This window comes from Bombus affinis, chromosome 2, assembly GCF_024516045.1.
Source record: "Bombus affinis isolate iyBomAffi1 chromosome 2, iyBomAffi1.2, whole genome shotgun sequence".
Taxonomy (NCBI): domain Eukaryota; kingdom Metazoa; phylum Arthropoda; class Insecta; order Hymenoptera; family Apidae; genus Bombus; species Bombus affinis.
The window spans coordinates 8,925,457-8,947,394 of NC_066345.1; the positions used below are offsets into that span (position 1 = coordinate 8,925,457).

Sequence of the window (21,938 nt, forward strand, 5' to 3'; positions counted from 1 at the left end):
AGAAACAATACCAAGGAACAGGATACGCACGAGCACAGTTTTTTCAAAGGATTTAGTTCTATACAACGCTTGATCTATTCCCCTCTGTGGAGAATTTTAGCGTTAAAAATGGAGCTTGGTAAATTCGGTTACACACCACGTGTGTAACATCGTTAACGTGGTAATTTGTGTTGGGGCCGTGCATCGTTGGACATCACGTGTAACAAGTTGCTCAACGGATGATAAGCGAGAAATAAAGTTTTTCACGCGTGATATAAAACGCGTAACTGCCCTTCGAAATGAACAGAGAACGAAGGGATTGTAGCCGGAGAGCGATTCGGAACATTCTACACGATGATGAACGTGTTCATAATTCCGTTGCAGCCGTGTTGTGTTACCGTATGCGCCCTCGAGTTAATCAGGCTACGTTATTAGCGATAAAATCCCTCGGTAAATCACATCCGACAACGCCTTTCCTCGCTGTATTACACGCAATAAGCGTTATTAATATTTTTAGGCGAGTCGGCTACGCTTTTTACACGAATTTCTCCGAATTTCCGCCCCGTTATAGTCCATGGTATAATTTAGTTGTCGCTGTAATTCCCTTGTTTAGTTTTATCACGTGGAAATAAAAGCGTGTCTGTTGGCCGAAGCTTAAAATTCACAAGCTAATAACAACTCTGTTATCGACGCTGTTTGTCCACGGTAAAAGTGCCTTCCTTTTAATTACGTTCACGGCTTGATGAAATTGCCGGCAACAACGGGATAACGAAGCGCAGAGATAAGGTTCGAGCTTGAGTAATTTCACGATGATTAATCTAATACACATTTTCATTTTCTCGCTACGATTTATTCGAATTCGTCGTGACGGATTAAAATCATTTTCGCGAAATCGCGTTTCCTCATTGGCGAGATATAACAAAGACGAGGAGCTGAAACGTTAAGAACGATGCAAATGCTAATGAAATAATAATCACGATTGTTTTCAGTAAGAAATGTAAATGTAAATGAGTAAATCTCATCGCAGGCTAGATAAAAGGACGAAAGTAGAAACGAAAATAAATTTTTAAATAACTAACAACACGCATCCCCTGTCGTTTATTCTCTTCCTGAACCCGCAAAAGTGTCGAACGTTGATGCTTTATACCGTTCAAATGATAAGTCGGTACAAATATCAAAAATTTCAGAAACCACTTTCTACTGCATACTTTCTTTTTGCATTCTGACATTTATATACATCGTTCACCGTTTCAACTCTACAAATCGATCAAAAGGATCTCGTACGAGGAGGATAAAACGATGAAAAAAATGGAATATCACGAGAATAGACGGAGGAAATGGAAGTTAGGCAAAGGAAGAAACGAAAATCCTGAAACTCGAATATTGCGCTCACGGATTGCACGTGCGATAGGAAACTGTCGACGACATCTTCGATAATTAATGCCCACCCTAGGGGGTTTAATTGATCCGGTTCACCGTTCGATTATCGAAACCCCATCTTTCACACCGGCGCGGTACGGCACAGTGTGCACGGTTCTCGCGTCTGACCTGTAACTCTCTGCCGATCCGTATTCCCTTCGCTTTATCCTGTCCCTTCTTTTTTCCATTTTCAATCCGTCCCTTTCGATTCCCGGTCCTCATTGTTCTCTTATTTACCGACCCCTTTCCTCTCCCGTTTATCATCCACCTTTTTATCCGGTTCTTTTCATCCGGAAAGTCAATCAGCCGCGACGAGGCAAATGTTTCTCTTGCAGTTTCCTTTTTCGAACGAGTCGAAATCAAATTTTTCCGCGAATCTAATTCTGCAATAGGTAGTTTGCGTCACTTTCAAAGAAATCGTCGTTTGATGTGAGCGGTAGTTATTTATCAGATTTGGTCAATGCATTTTCCGTGCTTTTGCTGCCTTAACCCTTTCGCTTCGGCAGTCCAGTCCGCCGAAGTACTGTCATTGAACGAAAACGCGTGCGTGGTTGTTGTATATACGTTTTCCGAAGTCTTAAATAACAATAATTCTTGTAAGAACCGTATATGAAATATCGTTTCACTGTCAATGGATTTAACAGATTTTTTAGCATGAAACAGTATACGGTCGTTTGGATGTTTGAAATATATCGCGTGGAACGTTTTGATGTTGTTTCAACAATGAGTATATTTAAGAAGTGATTAATCCAATATATCAATAAAATCAACAGAAGATGTTCTGCTGATAATAAAAAAATATATTACTGACTACAGATAGCACTTGTATATGCATCATTTGAATGCCGGATATATGGGGTGCCGGACCCAGGAGTCGTCGCGTGGTTGTGCGGCGCTTGTACCCACAGGTTACCTCGCGGGTGCCGCCTATAAGCGGCGCTCGAAGCGAAAGGGTTAATAGAAAGAGAGAGAAAAAAAATACTGTGCCATAAAAAATCAAATCCAAGGACCATGCAACGGTGAGTCGCTTAATGACTTTTTCGAACCTCGTAGAATAGTTTTTCGTAATTTTCTCAAGCAGATGGCCACCGGTGATGAAAATTCCATTTTTAAAATGAAAAGGTTGCCTATGTCGAAGCTCGCTCGTTACAGTCAATACGTAGAACGAGTCAATCTTTCTATCATTGCATTGCCTTGAACCAAAATAACCAAATTGAAAACGGAATGCCAAATTAGTATCTACATTGAATTAATATCAGCAAGCACCCTCTTTTTATTATTTAATTTGTACTTTACAATTTGTCCAGCTGGACATTTGGTAAGTTTTTCTAACTTAATTGTTAAATAACATGTGGATAGCTACCCCCAGCGGGATACCATCTTCGAATTTTATTTCTTTAGTGAGGTGAGTGGGGTGTTTTCTTTCTAGTTTTCTTTCTATGAGGGTTTTGCTCGCTTCAGCAGCCAGCTGGTTTCGATGTGTTGCCGTTCTTTCTTTGTATTATATTTTTCTGCGCACCTACCGATTTCTTCTTTGACCGTTGGTGTTTTTAAGTCTTTGCGTATATCCTCGGGCAAGCATCTGTGTACCGTATTAACGCTATTGAGATATGTATAATTTTATGTGCTAGACTAGGTTAGATGCGTAGTAGTGATACTTGTATGTGAATATCAGTGTATGGAAGTATGTGTGTGTCGAAAACAAATGAATGTAAACTGTTCAGTCGGTTAACAGTCGGGTATGGAAGAAAGTGCTGAGACGCATGCAAGTGTGTATCGATGAATATCTTTGAAATCGTTTATCAAATAAATATATAATTATTCTAATATAAATTCTAAATGTAAATTTAGTGTTTCTATACTATTATTTCGGCTATTAAGATCCAAAATTCTCAACAAACGCTATTAACGAAAGCACGCACGATCGATGGCGAATAATATGCCACGAGATAGCAACGTCTTACGGCCATTCGTTCGAGCGAAGATTAACAAGCCAGAAGCGACAAGTGTTTCACTTCCTCTTGCCTCGCGATATTTCAGATTACCACCCCCTTTACCTCGTTTTCATAATGTCGTTTCCGTAGCAGAGTGGAGACAAAGAAACGAGCGAATTAACTGGAGTCCCTCTGTTTGCAATGAAAATCCAATTTCGTTTGAACGCGGCTCTTCGAATGCGGCCAAGTTTCCGAGTAAAACTGATCCGGCGTTTATGCCACGGGTAACCTGCCGCGATAAATAAACGGGCTGTCCTCTGCCTACAAGAGATGGTAAATGTAGAAGAAGGCGGAGAATGGAAAAGTGGCTGAATTAAACGAGCGACGTTAACTCGCTCGTCTCGAAGCCCTTTGTCGTTCCGTTCTACTTTATGAAATCTTCGCGTTGACACGCTTACAATACTTAGAAACTTTAATCCGCCTGTTTGTCACGTCCCAGTTTTGCTTTTGTTTGCAGTTAAGATAAATCGGAAACACCATCGCGTGGTATGTTTAAACCATATCGCGTTTGGAATTCACAAATTCCATTAGCAAATGCGTCGAGGATTCAAGCTACAGATCTGACGAGATCGAGTTGTATCTGAGATGGTTTGCTCGAAACCAAAGTTCATTGTCTCGTACTTATTACGTATTTTTACGGTGTATCCAATTGTTTATAATTATTTTGTTAATTTATATCCTTAATCTATCCTATAATACGCGTTATTCACTTGCTTTACGGCTGAGTTTATTTGTTTGTAGGCTATACCCGAAAGTTTTCCGTGTTTCCTTTTAACGGCAACGATATCACAGCTGATCCTGAGTAATTAATTGATGCGGTTACACGGCTTAGTAGCCAAACAAAATTGCAAACCAGCGTACGAAGTATCGTTTATTCTATTTATCTTCCTCCAGAAACTTAATGGAAAATTGAAATTTAAACACGAAATTAAAGATCAAGGATATACATATTTCTTTTTTTTTATTTGGAAGAATTTTACAATCAATTCTCATTGAGAATTATAAGTAAATTATTCTGGCGTGGTATTATAACTTGAATAATAAGTGTCTATTGTATATTTGATTCTAGTTGAATCTACTGTTTAAATCTAATATACATATGAAATATTCAAAGCAAATTTCCTTTTACTTTGTTAAGGTTCTATCTTCTAATAAAGAGAGAGAAAAGAAATGCGTGGATGAATGTATAATATTAGGTTGTCCGAAAAGTTTCTTTCGTTTTATAAGGAAATAATGGATGCACAATATTTTCCGTTTTATATTATTTTATCGAATTACATATCCATTTTGTTCTATCAAAATAAATAAAGATCAGAACGTTCAATAGATTATTTTCATGTTTATATGAAAATGCGTCGTTGTAAAAAACGTGTCTGTAAAAGAAAGACACTTTTCGGACAACCTAACAGAAAAATATATTTAAGCAACTTTAAGTATAAGTATAATGTGTATGCTAGTCCAGATCCGCACGCTGACAGCGTTACTTTACGAAAGAGCTTCGAAGCCATGGATCTATGGGTATTTATACAATTACGAAAAACTGGCCTGTCTGTACTCTGTTGCACCATCTGTGCAAGGCATGTTCCTAGAAAACTATGCGGCTAAGAGACCCTTCAAATTGATTTAGTTCTAAACAATACTCAATGACTTCGGGGGCTAAGAAAACTAAACTTTAGAAAAGATGTACAGTTTTCCTTGAAGTGAGACTCACTTCAAGATATTCAATACAGTAGATAGGAGGCGATCCAAGTTTCAATTTAAGTCTCATCATTTCCTTGAGTTTCCCCGTAAAAATATGAATTTGCATAAACACTCGCAGTCGACATGTTTCATCTATAACAATATGGAGATTATTTAAAAATGTTATTTAAAAATTTCAGACGAAAGCCTGTTAATTGATAAAGCGCTTTCTCGCAAGTGATTTCTCGCGAGAACATTGAGAAACGCGTGAAGCGAACTATTCGCGAACTACGAGCAAATACCCCGGGAAAAAGGGCATGTGACTTGGGCGTAAATCTCGACGAGGCTTCGCGAGATCCTACAGAGGATACAATCCGACCGAGTGATTCGTCGCTTCGTAAGAATGAAAGAAGGTTTTCAGAATCGAATGGTAGAAAGAAGGAGCGAGCAAAAAGGTGGTAGAAAACGGTAGGAAGAATTACCAAGGATTCACCGTTCACAATCACGTGAAAGGTTACGTCGAGGCTTCATCCAATTACGTCGACCGGATTTTAAGCTGTTCCACCGGCGTTGGATCTGCCGTTTCAGCAGCGATTCTATAAATTACGAACTCGTGGAAATATTTCACCGCTTGCGGGGCCGAGCGTAGGAAGAGCGAGAGGATGGCTACACGTTTCTTTCTCTTTTCTTTTCGCCCCTTGTGCTGTGGTGGTACGGTCATCCGGCTACTTTTCTTCCGGACACCGTGAAAAAGGTCAGGCCGCAGTTTCCTTCCTGGACTGGGAGAAGAAGCCGGAAAAAGGGAAAGCCAGGGACACGCGCGCCCCGCAAAAAGGGTGAAAGCATGGTTCAAGGAAGGGTAGAATGTGAAATCCACAAATGGAACGAGCAACCTCCTTCTCGTCTTTCTTTTGGCGCGCTTCGACTGTTACTTTCTTTTATTGAATGGAAAAAGAAAAAAAAAAAGAAAAAGACGAGGCGAATAAAATGAAAGAGAAAGAGGGATGCGTCGAATGCAATTTCACGGGACGACATGCGGATGTCTGTTGTTTTCCACGTGGTTGTTCTCCTTGTTGCTTCTCTCTCGTGGCAAGCTTTTCCCCGTGTCTAGCAATCGCGTCACGATTTCGTGAGTTTTATTTGTAATTTCGGAAGGCGCTGCGCGGATTTGCTACCGAATATTGGCCGCCGTCAACGAACCGTTTAAACTTTATCCTGTGGCAATTTAGGCGTAATTTCCTGAAATACTCTCTCCTCTCTTCCTTTCTCTGTGACGTTTCGTCAGAAATTCTATCGAGGTGAATCGATCCGTTTGCGAGTTTCACCCGTCCCTTCTCGACATCGAGTTTGCATTGTAAATCGTCAGCTTGTAACGCACGAAATATCTAACCCTATTTCGAACCTTTTCTTTTTATATATTTAAGATACTAACTTTCTTCATTTCCACGTATACGAATGTACCTTTTATAGAATCCCGCGAATCGTGACTCGTTGGAAATGATCAATTTCACGCGTGACAATGTACTAATACAAATTACAGTAGACGCGTTTTTTTCCGAATCTTTTATTGTACGCTAACATTGTGGGATCTATCACAAAAAACGCGCGCTTGTTCACAGATTCAGCGATGGTCATCTCGAGGGCAAATTTGCCCGATTTGTCGATTCATAAATCTATATCTGGCTCTGGCAATACCAACGACAACGTGACACCGGTAACAACTGTAACGAGAAAAGTGACAGCGGTTCGAAAACTGCTGTTGAGCCGGCGTTAATCCGAATTGATGACCGTGGTTCGCGTCGGCCGACTGATAATAAATAAACGCGAATGGCGTGAACACAAAAAGCACACACGCACGGAGTAAAAAACATGAAAGAGAGAGAGAGAGAGAGAGAGAGAGAGAGAGAGAGAGAGAGAAAGAGAGAAATAAAATTTCTCGTGGGAAACCGACGCCGATATTACCAACCTGTGGATACGCGATACTCCGTGCGGCAGATCACGCGCGAAAACGAGTGGTGAGCCTCTTAAGAGCGATAGGCCGCTCGAATTTCGAGTGCACTTTACAATAAATTTCTACCAACGCAAAATTGGATTTCCTTCATCTTTTGTTTGCCGCAGAGCGTCGATTATCGACCAACGTGTGTGTTTTTATTTTTATAAAGCTTTTGCAAACACGAATGCGGCGCAAAGATTGCGCGTTCGAAGCGCGAGGGTGAACTTAAACGAAAACGAACTTAAACTAACGAAAAAGGCTGGAAATTTGGAAATTCTTACAGAAAAATTTCAGGGAATATTTGGCGTTGAAACGTGGCAAGACATAGGAAACGATTTTCTGATTGTTTTACATTTTCATTTGGGACAAGGTTTCTACATTTTCGCTTGGAACTGACTCTAAACAGTAGCTTTTAAAACCTTCGGCTTTAAAGAAAACGACGGCGAAGAAATATAGTTTCGCTGTGCCTTATATTTTAAGTACAATATTAATCGTCGACACACAGATTCCCGAAATTTCCATCTCCTTTGTCAACAAATTTTGCTTCATTTCCAATTACCTTCGTTCCTCAACATCACCAACTCTGGTCGGAAGGTTCCTTGTTTTCCGCGGCATCCGTCTTCCTAAGTCGGACGATAAAGAGTCGTGGATCGTCGTAGAGGAGGTGGACTAAGCCACTCTAGAGGGAAAGAAACTTTATCGTCGCTGTCAGTTTCATGGTAAACGAATGACGCCTTTAGCGGCCTTATCTATCCGTAATTTTTACCCTCTTCCGTCACGCGGTGTAGCCTGCATCATTTTTTTTCTCTCACCTCCAAACCCGCCCTCTTCAAGGGGTTCGATATCGAGCTTTTGGGCCGCGTGCAGGTCATCCCTGTTCACGGCCGACGCGCATTAATATCGTCGCAGCGTTGGGGATACCGAGAAGCTCGGCTCTAATCCGTCAAATCCGAAAAGCTTCGCGAAATAAATGTCTAGCGCGATGATACGGAGGGTAGGAGGGAGCGAGTGACTGCGTTGGTCGATACCGTGCGCCACCCTGGGATCCGATTTTAAATATAGTTCGCATGGAATCGAATCGATCGACTCGTTTAAAAAGCAGCGATATTTTCCTTTCGGGGAGCTAAATTCGTGCAATTGTAGCGACAGGTTGAGATTTTCTGAACGCGTGTGATTTCTATGGGGTGTGGATTAACATTTTAAAACGCTAAAACAACGTGGTTCACGGTAGAATATGATTTGAATCGATTAGAGACAGCGATATAGTTTGTAAGTAGAATAAGACGGTACATGGTCAGGCAGATGAGAAACGGGATAAAACGCGGCTTGTGCGATGTTTTATAGCCAGCCAGGTCTATGAATATCATGTATGAGCGCAGAAATAATCGAAACAGAGACTGTACATCGACGTCAGATGGCGCGTTCTTTCTATCGCGAAAGTTGCTTCCAGAGGGAATAAAGTTTCGAAGAACGAGCTACCAGGAGCGGCGGCAATTGGGTATACGATGGCCGCGTTTAAGTGGCCGTTTTTCACGTCGCCTCGTTGAATATGTATCTCGGTTTTCTTCCATCCCCCAGCTGCCTGTCCTTCTGCGATCAAAAACAAACCGCTAACTCGTTAATCATTTCCAGGTAAAAACATACAAATTGTTGAGACCGAGGAGAAAGCAAAAATGGCAAAAGAACTGGTTTCTAAAGCGAAATGAATTATTGAACGTCCGAGTTTCTACAATCGTACATGCGGACCACTGTTCCCAATCGTATCTGCCGAGACGCAACAATATTTCCACGGCGGGGGTGATTCTTCACCGTGCGACAGATCCGCTCGGAAGCGAGTCGAAAATTGCGCGAGGAGCCGTCAGAGGAAGACGTCACATCCACCAGGCACTCTCTAACGCCACGAAATTCCCATATCTTCGGCTGACATATCGTCGCGCGGCCTTTTCCTCGCTTCTTCCGTTTCTTCGCTTCTTCTCTTCTCCTCTCTCTCCTCCATACCGCATCCGCGAAGGAGTACGACAAGCTTCTTACATAAATCACAAGCGTTTAACCCCATTTTGAAAGAGAACTGTCGCGTGTACGTGTTTGCGTTGAACGGCGGAACAGGCTTAGAGCCTCGAGAAGACGATGCGTCGACCGAGCTATACTTTAAACGAGCCGCGTGCTTTATCGGCCGCGTATTTCGCGTGACGAATCACGCGGCGTCTTCCGTTTTTCGATCGATTAATAAATCGATGGATTAATAAAGGCTCGAAGCAACCTGGTGTCCGATCCTTTAGTTCGATAAGCAATTTTGCAAACGGGATTTTTCAACGCCTATATTTTCTTGCTTCCTGCGGAAAAGCTCTTCTCGTGGAAATTCTGACGATTTAATCGAAATTCTTATCTATTTGTTTATATACTCTTACTGAAAGCGCTAGTCTTTGAATACTCGTTACAAGTTTCCGTATATTTCATTCCACAACGTAGTGATAGTAATTTAGTATATACTTTCTCACTATATACATATAACGTAATATATAAAGATACAAAAAAGCAATAACACGACACTTATTCGAAATTTATATTGGCGATCACCTAGTTGAGTTCTTCTTAAACGGTTCAAAAGAAATAACCAACGAGAAGAGATGTGTTATATCGCGATGGGAAGAGTATTAAAAAGTTAACGACAGGATCGTACGTCAAAAGTCGGAAAAAAAAAATCGCGGATGAGAGAGGTTGTTGATCCATCCGTCGATCTTTCACTTCCTCGCGTTTGCAGATCACGTACGAAGCCGGGGACCTCGTCAGAGGTTTGTTTGACGAGGGTATCCCATCCTCCGGCGATTAATCACTCGCTATTAATTAACCAGGCAATCGTTGGTCCCCGAGTGTAGAGTGTTGGAACGCTTCCAGCGTGAGTTCACCCTTTTCAAGAGAGCCCGTGATCGCTGCTTTGTACCAAGGTCACGGTCTTTAACTTTCATAAGCTCACACCCGATCCGTTAATTATCGTCAACTCCTTGGATTAATCGGTTTAAAAAGCGTTACGTAAACACGTTCAGCTTTTTATCGATTTTTCGCTACTTATGACTCTATCGTGTTTGAGATATACTCCGTGAAAAATTCGTATAAATGTTTTCTTATGATTTCGATTTATGAATATCTATGCATTCATTTATGGAAATTTAATACGGCAAGGATAACACGGAAAGATGTGTCAAATATTCAAAGTAAAGTATTCGTCACACTGTGAAGCAAATCTCTAGTTAAACTTTATCTCTTTGAATCTTATAAAAATATGAATTTGCATAAAAATTCAGGATCATTGTGTCAGATTTGCAAACAGAAATATTTCTATTAAACTCTCATTCACAATTTCATCTACATCCTTCTTAGATTAAAGATCCTATCATTTTTACTATTTTCTTTTCCTCCAAGTATTACTTGTTCAAACTGTTCTTCAAATCTGTGCTTCACGAATCTTGACTCGTGACTGCACGAAGCATCACAGAGATTCCTATCCCTAGCTTTGATATGATACAGGCTAATGATGGAAAGACAATGGACCGTGACAGTTGCACGGCAGACGTCGCGGTTGTTTCATCGACTGAGCTATTTGGAACAGACCATTCTGCAGACTCTCTATTCATTTCACCCTTAGCGCAAGACTCCAGACAGCAGTAGAATAATCTCACGCGTGTCATACCTCTCGTAGTTCACCTACCGTCGCACCAAAGACGGACTACTCGACTGTGCTGGAGATGACTTTGGACAAATCAGATTCGCACAATTGTTCAAAACTGCTTCAGCTTTAAACCCGAAAGTGCTTCGTCCTGTAGAATAAACTTTTACGTATCATAGAAACAGATCGCGAGGTGCTTTAATCAAAATTCTTTGGAAATTTATCGTTGGCAATTAGAGATTCGAAAGTTTCGCGAGAGAATTGTTCAATTTTCTCTAAGGCTCCTTACCAAAGGGAATAATATCGGGAAGAATCGAATAATATCGTAGAAGGAAATTGTCTAAGGGCGAAAGTCGTTGATAAAGGAAATCGTTATTTAAACGAGCAGGGTACGAGGTTGCCCCCGTAATTAATAACCGAACAAGTTGCCGCTGCATCGAGGGTAATTTCGGTGATTACTTTGGCAACGATTACTGTCGGGGGACTTTGCGCGCGGACGTGATTCTGAAGTTTCCGTGAGCGGCGTGCTAAATCGTTAATTACGATCAGCGCGATTAATCACTCCATTGGCGACGACGGCAATTTAACCAGGCACGCTGGCCAACACACGAGATGTAAACAAGATTTAAAGGCGATCTGCTGTAAAATACAATCGTCTGGTTAACGATCGAACATTTTTCCCACACTACTTCGTGCAACGTTTATTCTCGTTTGCCTGGTTTTTCGAATGAAAAAAGTAAAGACGATAAAGATGCAGGGGCTGGTGAAATATACCGGTAAAAAATTTCATGGATATTCGGAATCGAGTTTATTCTTCCATCTGATATATTCACGTTCGTCTACGCCAAAAAAGATCGATTCTCGACGCGATTAATACTTTTTACAAGATTTTACAAGGTTTTAAAAAATAATAATAAGGTTTTAAATAATAATAAGTTTTACAAGATTTTAAAAAATAATAATAGATACAACTATCGGACTACGGAATCGCGAATGCGAAAACGGGATCGATTGTCAACGAATCGACTGGCGGCCGTTGATTTCTCATTTTTCCATCGTTCATCTATCCTTCATATTTTCGCTTAAACGAATCTAACCGGTCATCGCGGTATTAATCGATCGGTCAATGGGAATCACTCTCTGTTGATCGACCGATGATTTTTGATCGTCCACCATTTTTCGCGTTTTTCATTCGTCGATACACCGCTTTGGTGAATGTTTCTGCTTGGAAATTCGATTCTTTTCCCCGCGTTTGTATATCCCGTATCGTCAACTCGATTATTATCGTCGAACGCTGCGCGAAAGTTTTATGGCCGACGATTACTTAACAATTCAGCCTGTATCTCGCCGTGATGGTAATTCAACAACGAACAAACCCCCCACCCTATTTTCTTTTGCTTTCAATAGATACAATAAAATATATATATATTCCCTCGCGAAAATATTTGAGCTCTCACCATAGAAAACTAAACTATTATCGTTATAGTGTACGCGTTATGTAAAATATTTTGCAACTTCATTAATACTATAATAACACGACTATCGTCATAAGACACATACAATATATTCGTAATAAAAATATGTCTGCGAGTACTCGAATACTTTGATACGACCCAATAGATAAATACAAAATTCTTGAATCCGATTCAGATCGAACTGATAGCCTTCGATTTTTTGAAATGAAAGGACGACTGTGTTCTTGGTGTCCGTTTAACGTTTAACGTCGACGGGAAGATCGCTTTCTCCGTTTTCTGATGGCCGTTTCCACGACAGCGTAGTATTAACCACACAGTCTCGACTGGCGGCTCTCTTGGCCCAAGTTGCATTAACTTTCCGGATCGCGAGCACCCTCCAGCGAAATCCAATTCCAGGGAATGCGGTCATTTTCGCGTCTCTTTCCGTCTCTGTTTCTATCTTATGTCGCCGTGGGCGGGACTTCTCCGATTACAGGGCACCGCGACCGAACAAATGGACACGCTGTTTCTTTCGAACAGGAGCATCAGGAGGATTGCTTTTAGCCGAGCATTTCCGGAAATAAAATAGGTTCCACGAGGCCATCCTTCAAGTGAAAGTCTTCGATCTCGATCGATAAGTGATTTATGTAACTAATCTTTAATTCCTTTAATTCCTCTTTAATTCCTTCTTTAATTCCTCGCCCAATTGAAAGCATCTTCGATTTTAAACTGATCTTTAACTTTTTAAAACTGATACTCAAGTCTGAGCAAAGTCGAACAATACAGAACTTGGATCTTTGTTTAGGAAACATCTGACAATCCTCATCCCTTAATCAAAGGGTCTAACAAATAGAAACGATATTTTTTAAACTGGTCTTCCTTCTTTTGCTATTAATATGTTCATCCCAACTTATATATGTTCCCTATTCGGTTATGTGATTTTATATAATTAACGCTACTACAAAAAACATGTTAATTTCTTAGAAGAGAACAACGGAAGACTAAATTGATACACGAGTGAAGAGCATTAATTCTAATCTTTTAAACGTTTTTTAAAGGTAGATCTTGGATCTACTCACCGCATAATTCACTTTGTATATAATACTAATATTACAATATAAAAATTGAGGGGCCTCATAAAATTATATCTTCCTTCAATAAGACATCCGGAAAGAACAAAAACATAGAGATTGAAACAATAATCGTCAATTCATTTACCGTTGTATCGAATAAATCACTCCAGATCCAGAGACTCGATACCGATCCAAAGGAAACGTCGAGAGGATCTCGCACCTCGGCCGAAACAATCGCATGGACGAGACATGGCCGATCATCGTGGTGATATTCGCTGGACAGACAACCGCGAAGGTGTCACGTCGTCCAACAGTTACACGCACACACACAAACACACGCGTATGGACACATACAGTTGTGCAAGCACGGACACATAGTAGGACAGAATTTGGCTCGATATCGTAGCCACGAGCTGGGGAGCGGGGCAGTCGATCGTGCCACCGGCAGGCCGGCCAACATAACGCATTCGTGTTCACTGGCACAGCCGGGGGATTACCAATGAGGCACGTCGGATTACCGCAGTTAGCGGTGTTCGTTAGACCACTATTTTAATTAAGACTATTATACGCGCGCTCGGCTATTCGTATCGCGGCGTCGGGACGGCCGTTACGTGCGCGGACCGTTAAAACGCGCAGTCCCCGCGACGTCGACTCGTTTCGCGGCCTATCGATTGCGATTATCGACGCGCCGCCTCCGATTCCGCATGATTGTTTCAGAGAGCAATGTACAAGTATGGTATGCACCATTATACATAGATACATCGTTCGGTATGTGGAGTGAAACGAGCAAGTTAGTTAGTTCCGGCTAGAGAAGGTTTATGCGTATTTTGAAAACGATTTTAGGAAGATTAAGAGACAAGAAATATTTAGCGCAGATATAAGTTGGAATTCATGCGATATTAACGTAAAAGTTCGTTTTCAATCTACTGTGGAATCTTGGATCGTGAAAGTTCGCGTATAACGTCGCGGTAGAATAGGGGGATCATAGTCAGACCGCTCCGCAATCTAAGGTACTGGAAGTTACGACATAAAAATTGAAATAGTTGGATTTCGGGTTATTCTATAGGCTCTATACCTTTTATATCTTCTGTTCTTATTACATTATTTCATACTCTCATAATGTGTTAATTTTCGCATTCCTTTTGAACGATAAGCTAAGTTTTGACGTTTATGTCTTTAACTATCTCTAAATCTTAAGCGTTAAATGCAATTGTACTGTATATAATGGTTCAAATAGTTCACGTTCTCCACAGTTGATTTTACATATATTTTTCTTTCGTTATTATTCTCGTTACTGTTAAACATTCTCGTTACTGTTACATACACATATTACACCCAATCGACCGTTCGATTGCCAATCTATTCACGTACCAATTTCTTCCCTTTGTTCATCTACGCTTCTCCACTTTCCAATTTTCCACAACACTACCTTAAATTCTCGCTCTAAAATATTTACAACGCACATAGAAAATAAAAATACAAATTTTGCTCACCTGGTAGCGATCAATGGACAGGTGATGCTGGGCGAGGCCCAAGCTTCGGGACTCCAAGGAGCGCACTCGTACAGCCTCAATTCCCGACCGGAAACGGCGCCGAAGACGCTGCGCCATCCACCGGTACATCCACCACCGAGTGCGAATCCACTTCCGGCTCCTCGCGAGGTGCTGGCGCTGCTTCCTGCTCCGTCCTCGCTGCTCTCGCTGCTAGCACGTCCGTTCTGTGGACAGATCGCGTAACACGGCTCGTAAATCTTCTCTGTGCGTGAGAGTGGGATACGCGGGGTGTATGCACGTAACCAAACAGCCGGCTGATCGCAGCGGAAATCGTGATCCGGCACGATTCACGCCCCGTCGAGAATGCTTCTTTCGGCGACACGCGCGAGTCAAGGCGAAGCGTGAGCTCCAGGCAAATTTGCAAGCCGCAGAAATTATGCGAGACACCTGCTCGGCCACGATAACAACACGTCGCTGGAATTTGTGATTTCTCATTCCCTCGAATGTCACCATGTATACTACTATACTATACTTCTGTTGGTATATATACTTCCATTTATAAGTATCGTATTGTATTGAGACACCTGCTGATTTCATACAAAATAGATGAGACTGATTCAGATCAATGAGCAGAGAGTTGGAATGTCGGAGTTTTGCATTTGTGTAGGATAAGAATTCAAAATGAATAACAATTTGTAGGTACAGTAATACCCGGATGTATTGCATTCGAGCGGGAATTGCTCGTCCATGTAAAATCGAGCGAAAGCCCGTACGTTCGATCAAGGGGTGTAACCAATCGTGTACGCTCTCGTGTTGTACGATTGCGGGAGGATTGTTTGATCGATTGCTTATGAATTTGACTATATTTATACACAAACTAGCGTGTATATGTGTATGTGTGTTTTGAGATTGTGATTCTAATCGATTCTGCCTATTCTGACGTGACTGAGTTCTCGTAGGTGTGATTTTGTTAATTCTCAAACTTCCGTGTAATTTTCGCGTGATTCGGTTCTCTGATAGATTCTTAGTAGATTCTACAGATTCTGATCGAAAATTGTCTATTTCCGCATTCTTTATACCTCGTACCTTTCCTTTCATTGCACGTTGTGCAATTGAATGGAAGGAATCGATCCCCCTTAGAAGGTGTTGTGTGAGGGTGTACGTGGAGGTGGTGGAACGCACACCTCTGTAGAATGTTCGAGAGTGTCCGAGTTATGTTGCGGAAACTGTTAGGTCGGCCGTCGCATGACCGATTAGAAACTCTAAGGTTTATGACAGGGCCTCGATTATTGAGCTACGGAGAAGTGCTACGAATAAGTTGAAAATACATCCTATTGCAAATCCGTTGAATTACTCCCGTACCATCTGACCGCTGACACGCAGGTGGTCGTGGCGCTAAAAATATATTTCTTGGAAATAGCGGTTGCTTTCAACTGTGGCGTAAACCTGGCTTAACGGAATTCTTGGTACATCGTGTCATAACATTGAACACACTATATATGCGGAGTGGTGATTTCCCGACAATTGACCAACATTATCTGACTTCTGCTCAATCTGCTGTGAGTGTATTGTGGGCACCACTAAGAAGTAGACAGTGCGAATAAGACAAGATATAATAATAAGTGTAATAAGACGACTGTAGAATGGGGACATTTCTTACTCCTAATGACATATTATATACTTCTTTAGTTTAATTAAAAATTGTTGGACAGATATAGTTATATTTGGTATCATTTTTATCGTACGAGTCTCAATAATTTGACTAAAGGTATTTAGTAACGATATAAGATTTTAAAAATTATATTCTTATTTCGGTAATTCGATATTGGATTAAATTATTGTCCCAACAGTTCTAGAAATTGTTACGGATAACTCGTGAACATATTCGTCAACATATTCGCGGAAAAATTCGTCACCATACATTCCGACGCTATTCTACTATGTGCAAGAGATAATAATTATTTGTGCTCGCATTTTTGTAGTTTAATTCTAGTGATAAAATCCTAGGTAGATGGAAAGTGGTTGGAAAACTGAGTAATTTGTGGGATCATTTACATCACAGAAATGCAAATAAAATTTCCCTTTATTATCTAAGCTTTCAAGTGGCTTTCATTGGGCTTAGTAACAATGAATTTTAAACATTCTGATAGTTGTCCACGAATCATTATTTTTCTATGGCATTCCAATATTCATATCTTTTTTATATTTATATTTATACTACGCGAAAGTGATGGTATAGCACGTTATTGCCTTTACACGTTCGACGAGCATGTAAGTAGCACATGAATGAAAAAAAGAGAGAAAAGGGGAAAATTTTTCAGCGAACGAAAGGAAACAACGATAGACGGGATGCATTGGCAGTTTCTTTCCACTTCTAGTTGCATTCCAGACATGCGTCGTTCGTAGGCGACACGGACGATGGAAAAAACGAAGTAAACGAAGGAAAGTAAAAAGAGAGAAAGAGAGAGAGAGAGAGAGAGAGAGAGAGAGAGAGTGCGCGCGCGCGTGTGTGTGTCGCCTGCCGTTCGAGAAATGTAGCCTCATAAGTGTCAAGTGCATTTTCCCGCTGCCACTTATCCGGGAGACAATATCGAGCGGAAGGAGAGAACGCGTGGCTTGTGCGCCGGATACAACCATGTAAACCCTCTCTCTGTATAACGGGCTGGTGGTTTTCAGTACGGCCGGAATGCAGGTACGGGTAGATGGAGGACATTGTATCCTCCATCTGCTCCCCGCAGGGATGATACATCGTGGATTAATTGAACTGTCGAATATTGACATTCCGCTGAAAACGCTGCGTGTTTACGCCGTGATGGTTAAATCACGTGTCTCTGGACAGCGTGTGCGAGAACATCCTTCTGGATGCACTCGATTCTCCGCTTCATCCTTTGACCTTTCCCCACCCTATTCTTTGAATTCCTTTCGATTTATTTGCAAATAGTATTATATCAATTCGAGATTTCTTTGTTTTTCTCTTAAACAACGTCGGAACGGTGGGGTAAAACGACAATGGAATTCTCTATTATGGTCTCTCTGTTGTCCGCACGTACTACTCCCTAGTGAAAACGAATCGACACGTTGCCCCGCTTCCTTTGCGACCCGTTTCCCCAGGATCGTTTAATTACTGGCTCCGAGTCTGCGGTTGGTCACCGCTTTTTTACATTTCACCGACGATCGTGCGTCCGACGTAGCTCCATTAAGTCGTGTCTTGGTGCGCAAAGGGACGCTATCCGCTGCCGGTTAACCGTCGATTATTGCAGCTGCTGGTAAACGATAAAAGCGACAAGCTTATCCAATTTGTTCCCGGGGAAAATCGACGACTCGTCGTGACCAAGTAACGGTAATTAGCTGCGTCCGATACAACCAAGTTTCGCGGCATCCAACCGGCAAATACTTCGTTGTCTATCCACCGTGCCCCTTTGATCTCTTTTCTGTCCGCGTTTCAAAGCTACGGCCGTATAATTTTTATTTCATCGATACAGGGAAGATTTGCTGTTTGTCTCGGGCCGATCTCGTTCTGCAACCTCTCCGTTCCATTTCATCAAACAGCCCGATGAATCCGACAGCATTTAATATTTCAAAGCGATCCAACGTTTCTGGGCCGCGATAAAAGCGGCTTATCGGTGAATCGCCTCTCTGCATCGATTTAACGTCGAACATCTTTCCGATAGCTGCAACGTCTCGACCCTAATTCTTGGACCGAGACATTAATTTCCAAGCGGTCCGTTATAAACACACGCCAGACCACCCATCTAGGACCACTCATTCTCTCTCTCTCTCTCTCTCTCTCTCTCTCCACTTGTCTCTCTTTCTCTCCGTCGAACCTCTTTAATATTTGACTGAGAACGATATAAGATGGCGAGCGACGAAAATTACTCTGTTTACGAAGCGGGCTTTTAAAGCACGGCGACGATAATGGACTGCATTTTGTGCTCTCTAGTAGTGAATTATTCGCAACTAATCCGGCCAGCATGCAAGGGGGTGGCAAAGGCGTCTCTTGTAAGGTATGAAAGAAGCTACCGCATGTTTTCAGTCATGGGAACAAAGACCTCGTTAAGGATCGATGAAAATTTCACGCGGTTCGAGGTTCCATTGACACCGTTCCTAGAGTCTGCTTCCGGCTTTACTCGATAAAATGAGAAGGATCGGCAGAATTTACCATTTATGACGTGTACGTTACACGGTTCTCTTAATGGCGCCACAGTTTGCCAAGATTGTAATGGAGGTGTGAATTTCCTGGCGGTGAAATCATTTCAAAGACACGTGCTATTTAGGACAGACGTGATAAGAGTATATCAGTGAATTCAAGTGTCCTCAAATATTCTACACGGTAGAATTGTTGTCTGCTTTTATATTAAGATAGTGAGCATGAAATTACGCGATTCAGTAACCAAGATTTAAAGATCATTTAACGTTGGGATAAAATTGTTCGGGTCGATGAAGAATTTAACTTTTTCATCATACGTGTTCACGATTATTTGAAGCTTTCAGCTGTTTCAGTTCGTGTTAACCTGAGAAACTTCCGAAAAGCATACGAATAATAGAAGTTATTTGTAATTTTACTAAAAGATTAAATTTCTAATTTTTAGTTTCTCGGAGGAAATTCATTGTGAAAGGAGATTCGCTAGAATTTCTTTCAAACGAATTCTAAAATAGAGCAGACAGAAGAAAGTGCAGGTGATAATTGCAGTATAAAGTCTCTACTCGAACAGAGTTTAGAGGAAGAAGCAACTTTTCTCCGCGAAAGAACAACGTTTTCGTTGCGAGAAAGAAACGGGCAGGAAGTGGGGCTGGAAAGCGTTCCTCGTTCTTCAAGAAAATTAAGCCAATTAACCCCTCGAGCTCGAGGAAGAGAGAGACTTTCTTTCAGTTGGCAGTGATCCAGCCACTCTGCCAGACTTACATCGGCCTGTTTCTGAAACAAAAAAAAAAAAAAAAAAAAAAAAAGAATCCTATCGTGCCTCTTGGCGCACAATTCGTCGTCGATGAAACTTCCAACGATACATCTTTCAAAACCATCTGCGCAAACAACAATTATATTGCAACGCGATTAACGAAAAAATAGCGTTGTTTTTCATTCTTTTTCAATAAGGTAAGAAATTCTGATATAGGATAATTTGGAAAATAAAATAATACGTGTAAGCGAGGATATTACAATATTAACTGAGAATATTATAATCAATATGATAATTATATCAATAGCGAACAAATTTCTTTTATTTTGAAGAATAGAAATTATATCCTAGATGTAAGATTATTCAAAAGAAAAAAAAAAGAAAAAGAAGAAAAGATATAGTTTGACTGAAATATCCTACTGATACACCCGAATCTCTACCTGATCCTGTTTCACGTGGTCTCTGTCCTTTCTTCCCTTGCTACTTTGTATTTTTTGAGAGCAAAAATAAAAACCTCTACTCGCAACGGTATTCGCACCGTCAACTGACGCTCAGTCTGGAACATTCGTCGGTCGATCGCGATTCTTTTCCATTCATCAACCGCTGTTGTCGATTCTGCAACGCTTCGCGCTATCGCGCCGTGGCAATAATAACGAGAAGGAATAATAGTGGCCGTTGAAAAGCGCGATGAATATGGTTCGTTGGAGTGCAGTCGATTCGGGCTGGTATCGACGAGCGTTTCTATGTCGAAAGAGAAACGGAAGCGATCGTTTCCAACATTGTGCAATTTTATTTTTAACCAGGCTTTTCCAACCAGATAAAAGAAATATCTTTCCATCGGCGAAAAAAGTCATAACTTGGATTGAATAGAAAATCTGATTAATCTTGCGCATTGTTTGTACGCTTGATGGTGTTGTAAGAACACACTTCAGGATACTCGTCGTATTCGTGTTCCATTGAGAAACGCCACTTATCCAAGTATTCTTCCGGAAATTGTTTGCGTGCGATGGAAACGTTCCGTGATATCAGAGATTTATTGCCGCGTTAAGGGCCTTCAAGGGATGGGGATACGATCGTTTTTACTTCAAATTAATGAGTGCCTCGAGATCTCCGCGGTATACACGTGGAGGTCTTACAACGACTTCGATAAGACGAAGAAAAACACAGTTGGTATCTCGAATCTGCTGGTTTAACGATACAGAAAGATCGGTCCTGTGAGATAGCATTATTCTGAAAAAGCGGAAAGCTTACAACATTTGCATGGTAATACCGTACTCGTTAACGTCACTCTATTAAACGACGATAAAAACACTTTAACCGATGATACCAACAACGACGCTCTATATGGTGAAGGCAGACTGTACCTCGTCGTCGAAAAATCTATTTAACGTTCCTTCGACTCAGCGTCGTTTAAAAAGAGACTCTGGATAACCGATGTTCCGTGACGGGGCGCTCTAAAGGGGTTAATAAAATTGCACCAGCAATATGCATACTTCCGGAGAACTTGGAGAATGGCCGGTGGGACGAACAAGCTGACGCCTCTTGTCTCCAACAACCTGATCTTCTTTTCTTTTCTTCTTTTTCTTCCCTCTGCAGACGCAGTTTGTTCGAAACTTCGTTTGCACTCGGTTAAGGAAAGTTAGGGAGGGAAAAAGCGCGCTTAGGCAGCTCGTCTGCTGCCGGCTAAACGCTGATTCCGGAACGCTTCAACAGACGGCCAAGGACTAACTGAATCACCTTACTCCATCGATATGAACTCAATTTCGCGTTGTTTCGGAGCGTGCAGTTAATTTTAGCATCGCTCGGGACAGTCTTGATACCGGTGGCTCGTTTTTGATGCTGGTCTTTGGATACCGTGGACGAGAAGATCGGAGCTTTTTTTCTTCCTAGGGTTGATGAGTTTGAGATAATAGCGTTGGGGTAAATTGGGGGTTTCAAGGACGACGGTTCCTCAGGAATTGTCTGTGTTAACTTATAGTTTCCAAAGAGGAAACTGTTGATTTTGTAAAAAGAAGGACACTTCGAGTATTCTATGTATTTTAATATTTTTCTTTGATCAGTTCAACGATATATATAAACTTTAGCAAAATTATTGAACAGTGAAAACGAAGAGAAAGCAGACGAGAGCGATTTGAAAATTTAAACCGATGGACAGGATTGCAATTTATTCAGAGAATGTGAAGGTTTGATGAACCTTCTGAGTGGTGAAAGCAGAGATTCAATGAGCGAATCGCGTTAAAAAGTAATTAGATCGGACCGCGAGTTCGCTAAATATTTACTGATATAATTCGCAG

General features: G+C 41.3%; 1 protein-coding gene across 2 annotated transcripts in view; it reads right to left on the bottom strand.

Moving 5' to 3' along the window:
* Positions 1–21,938, bottom strand: part of LOC126913897 (beta-1-syntrophin) — a 350,149-nt gene that overhangs the window by 15,101 nt on the left and 313,110 nt on the right. For both annotated transcript variants that reach the window (XM_050717170.1, XM_050717171.1), the window contains exon 5: positions 14,750–14,973. In XM_050717170.1, the coding sequence (XP_050573127.1) occupies positions 14,750–14,973 (224 nt within the window). The remainder of the gene's footprint in view (positions 1–14,749; positions 14,974–21,938) is intronic.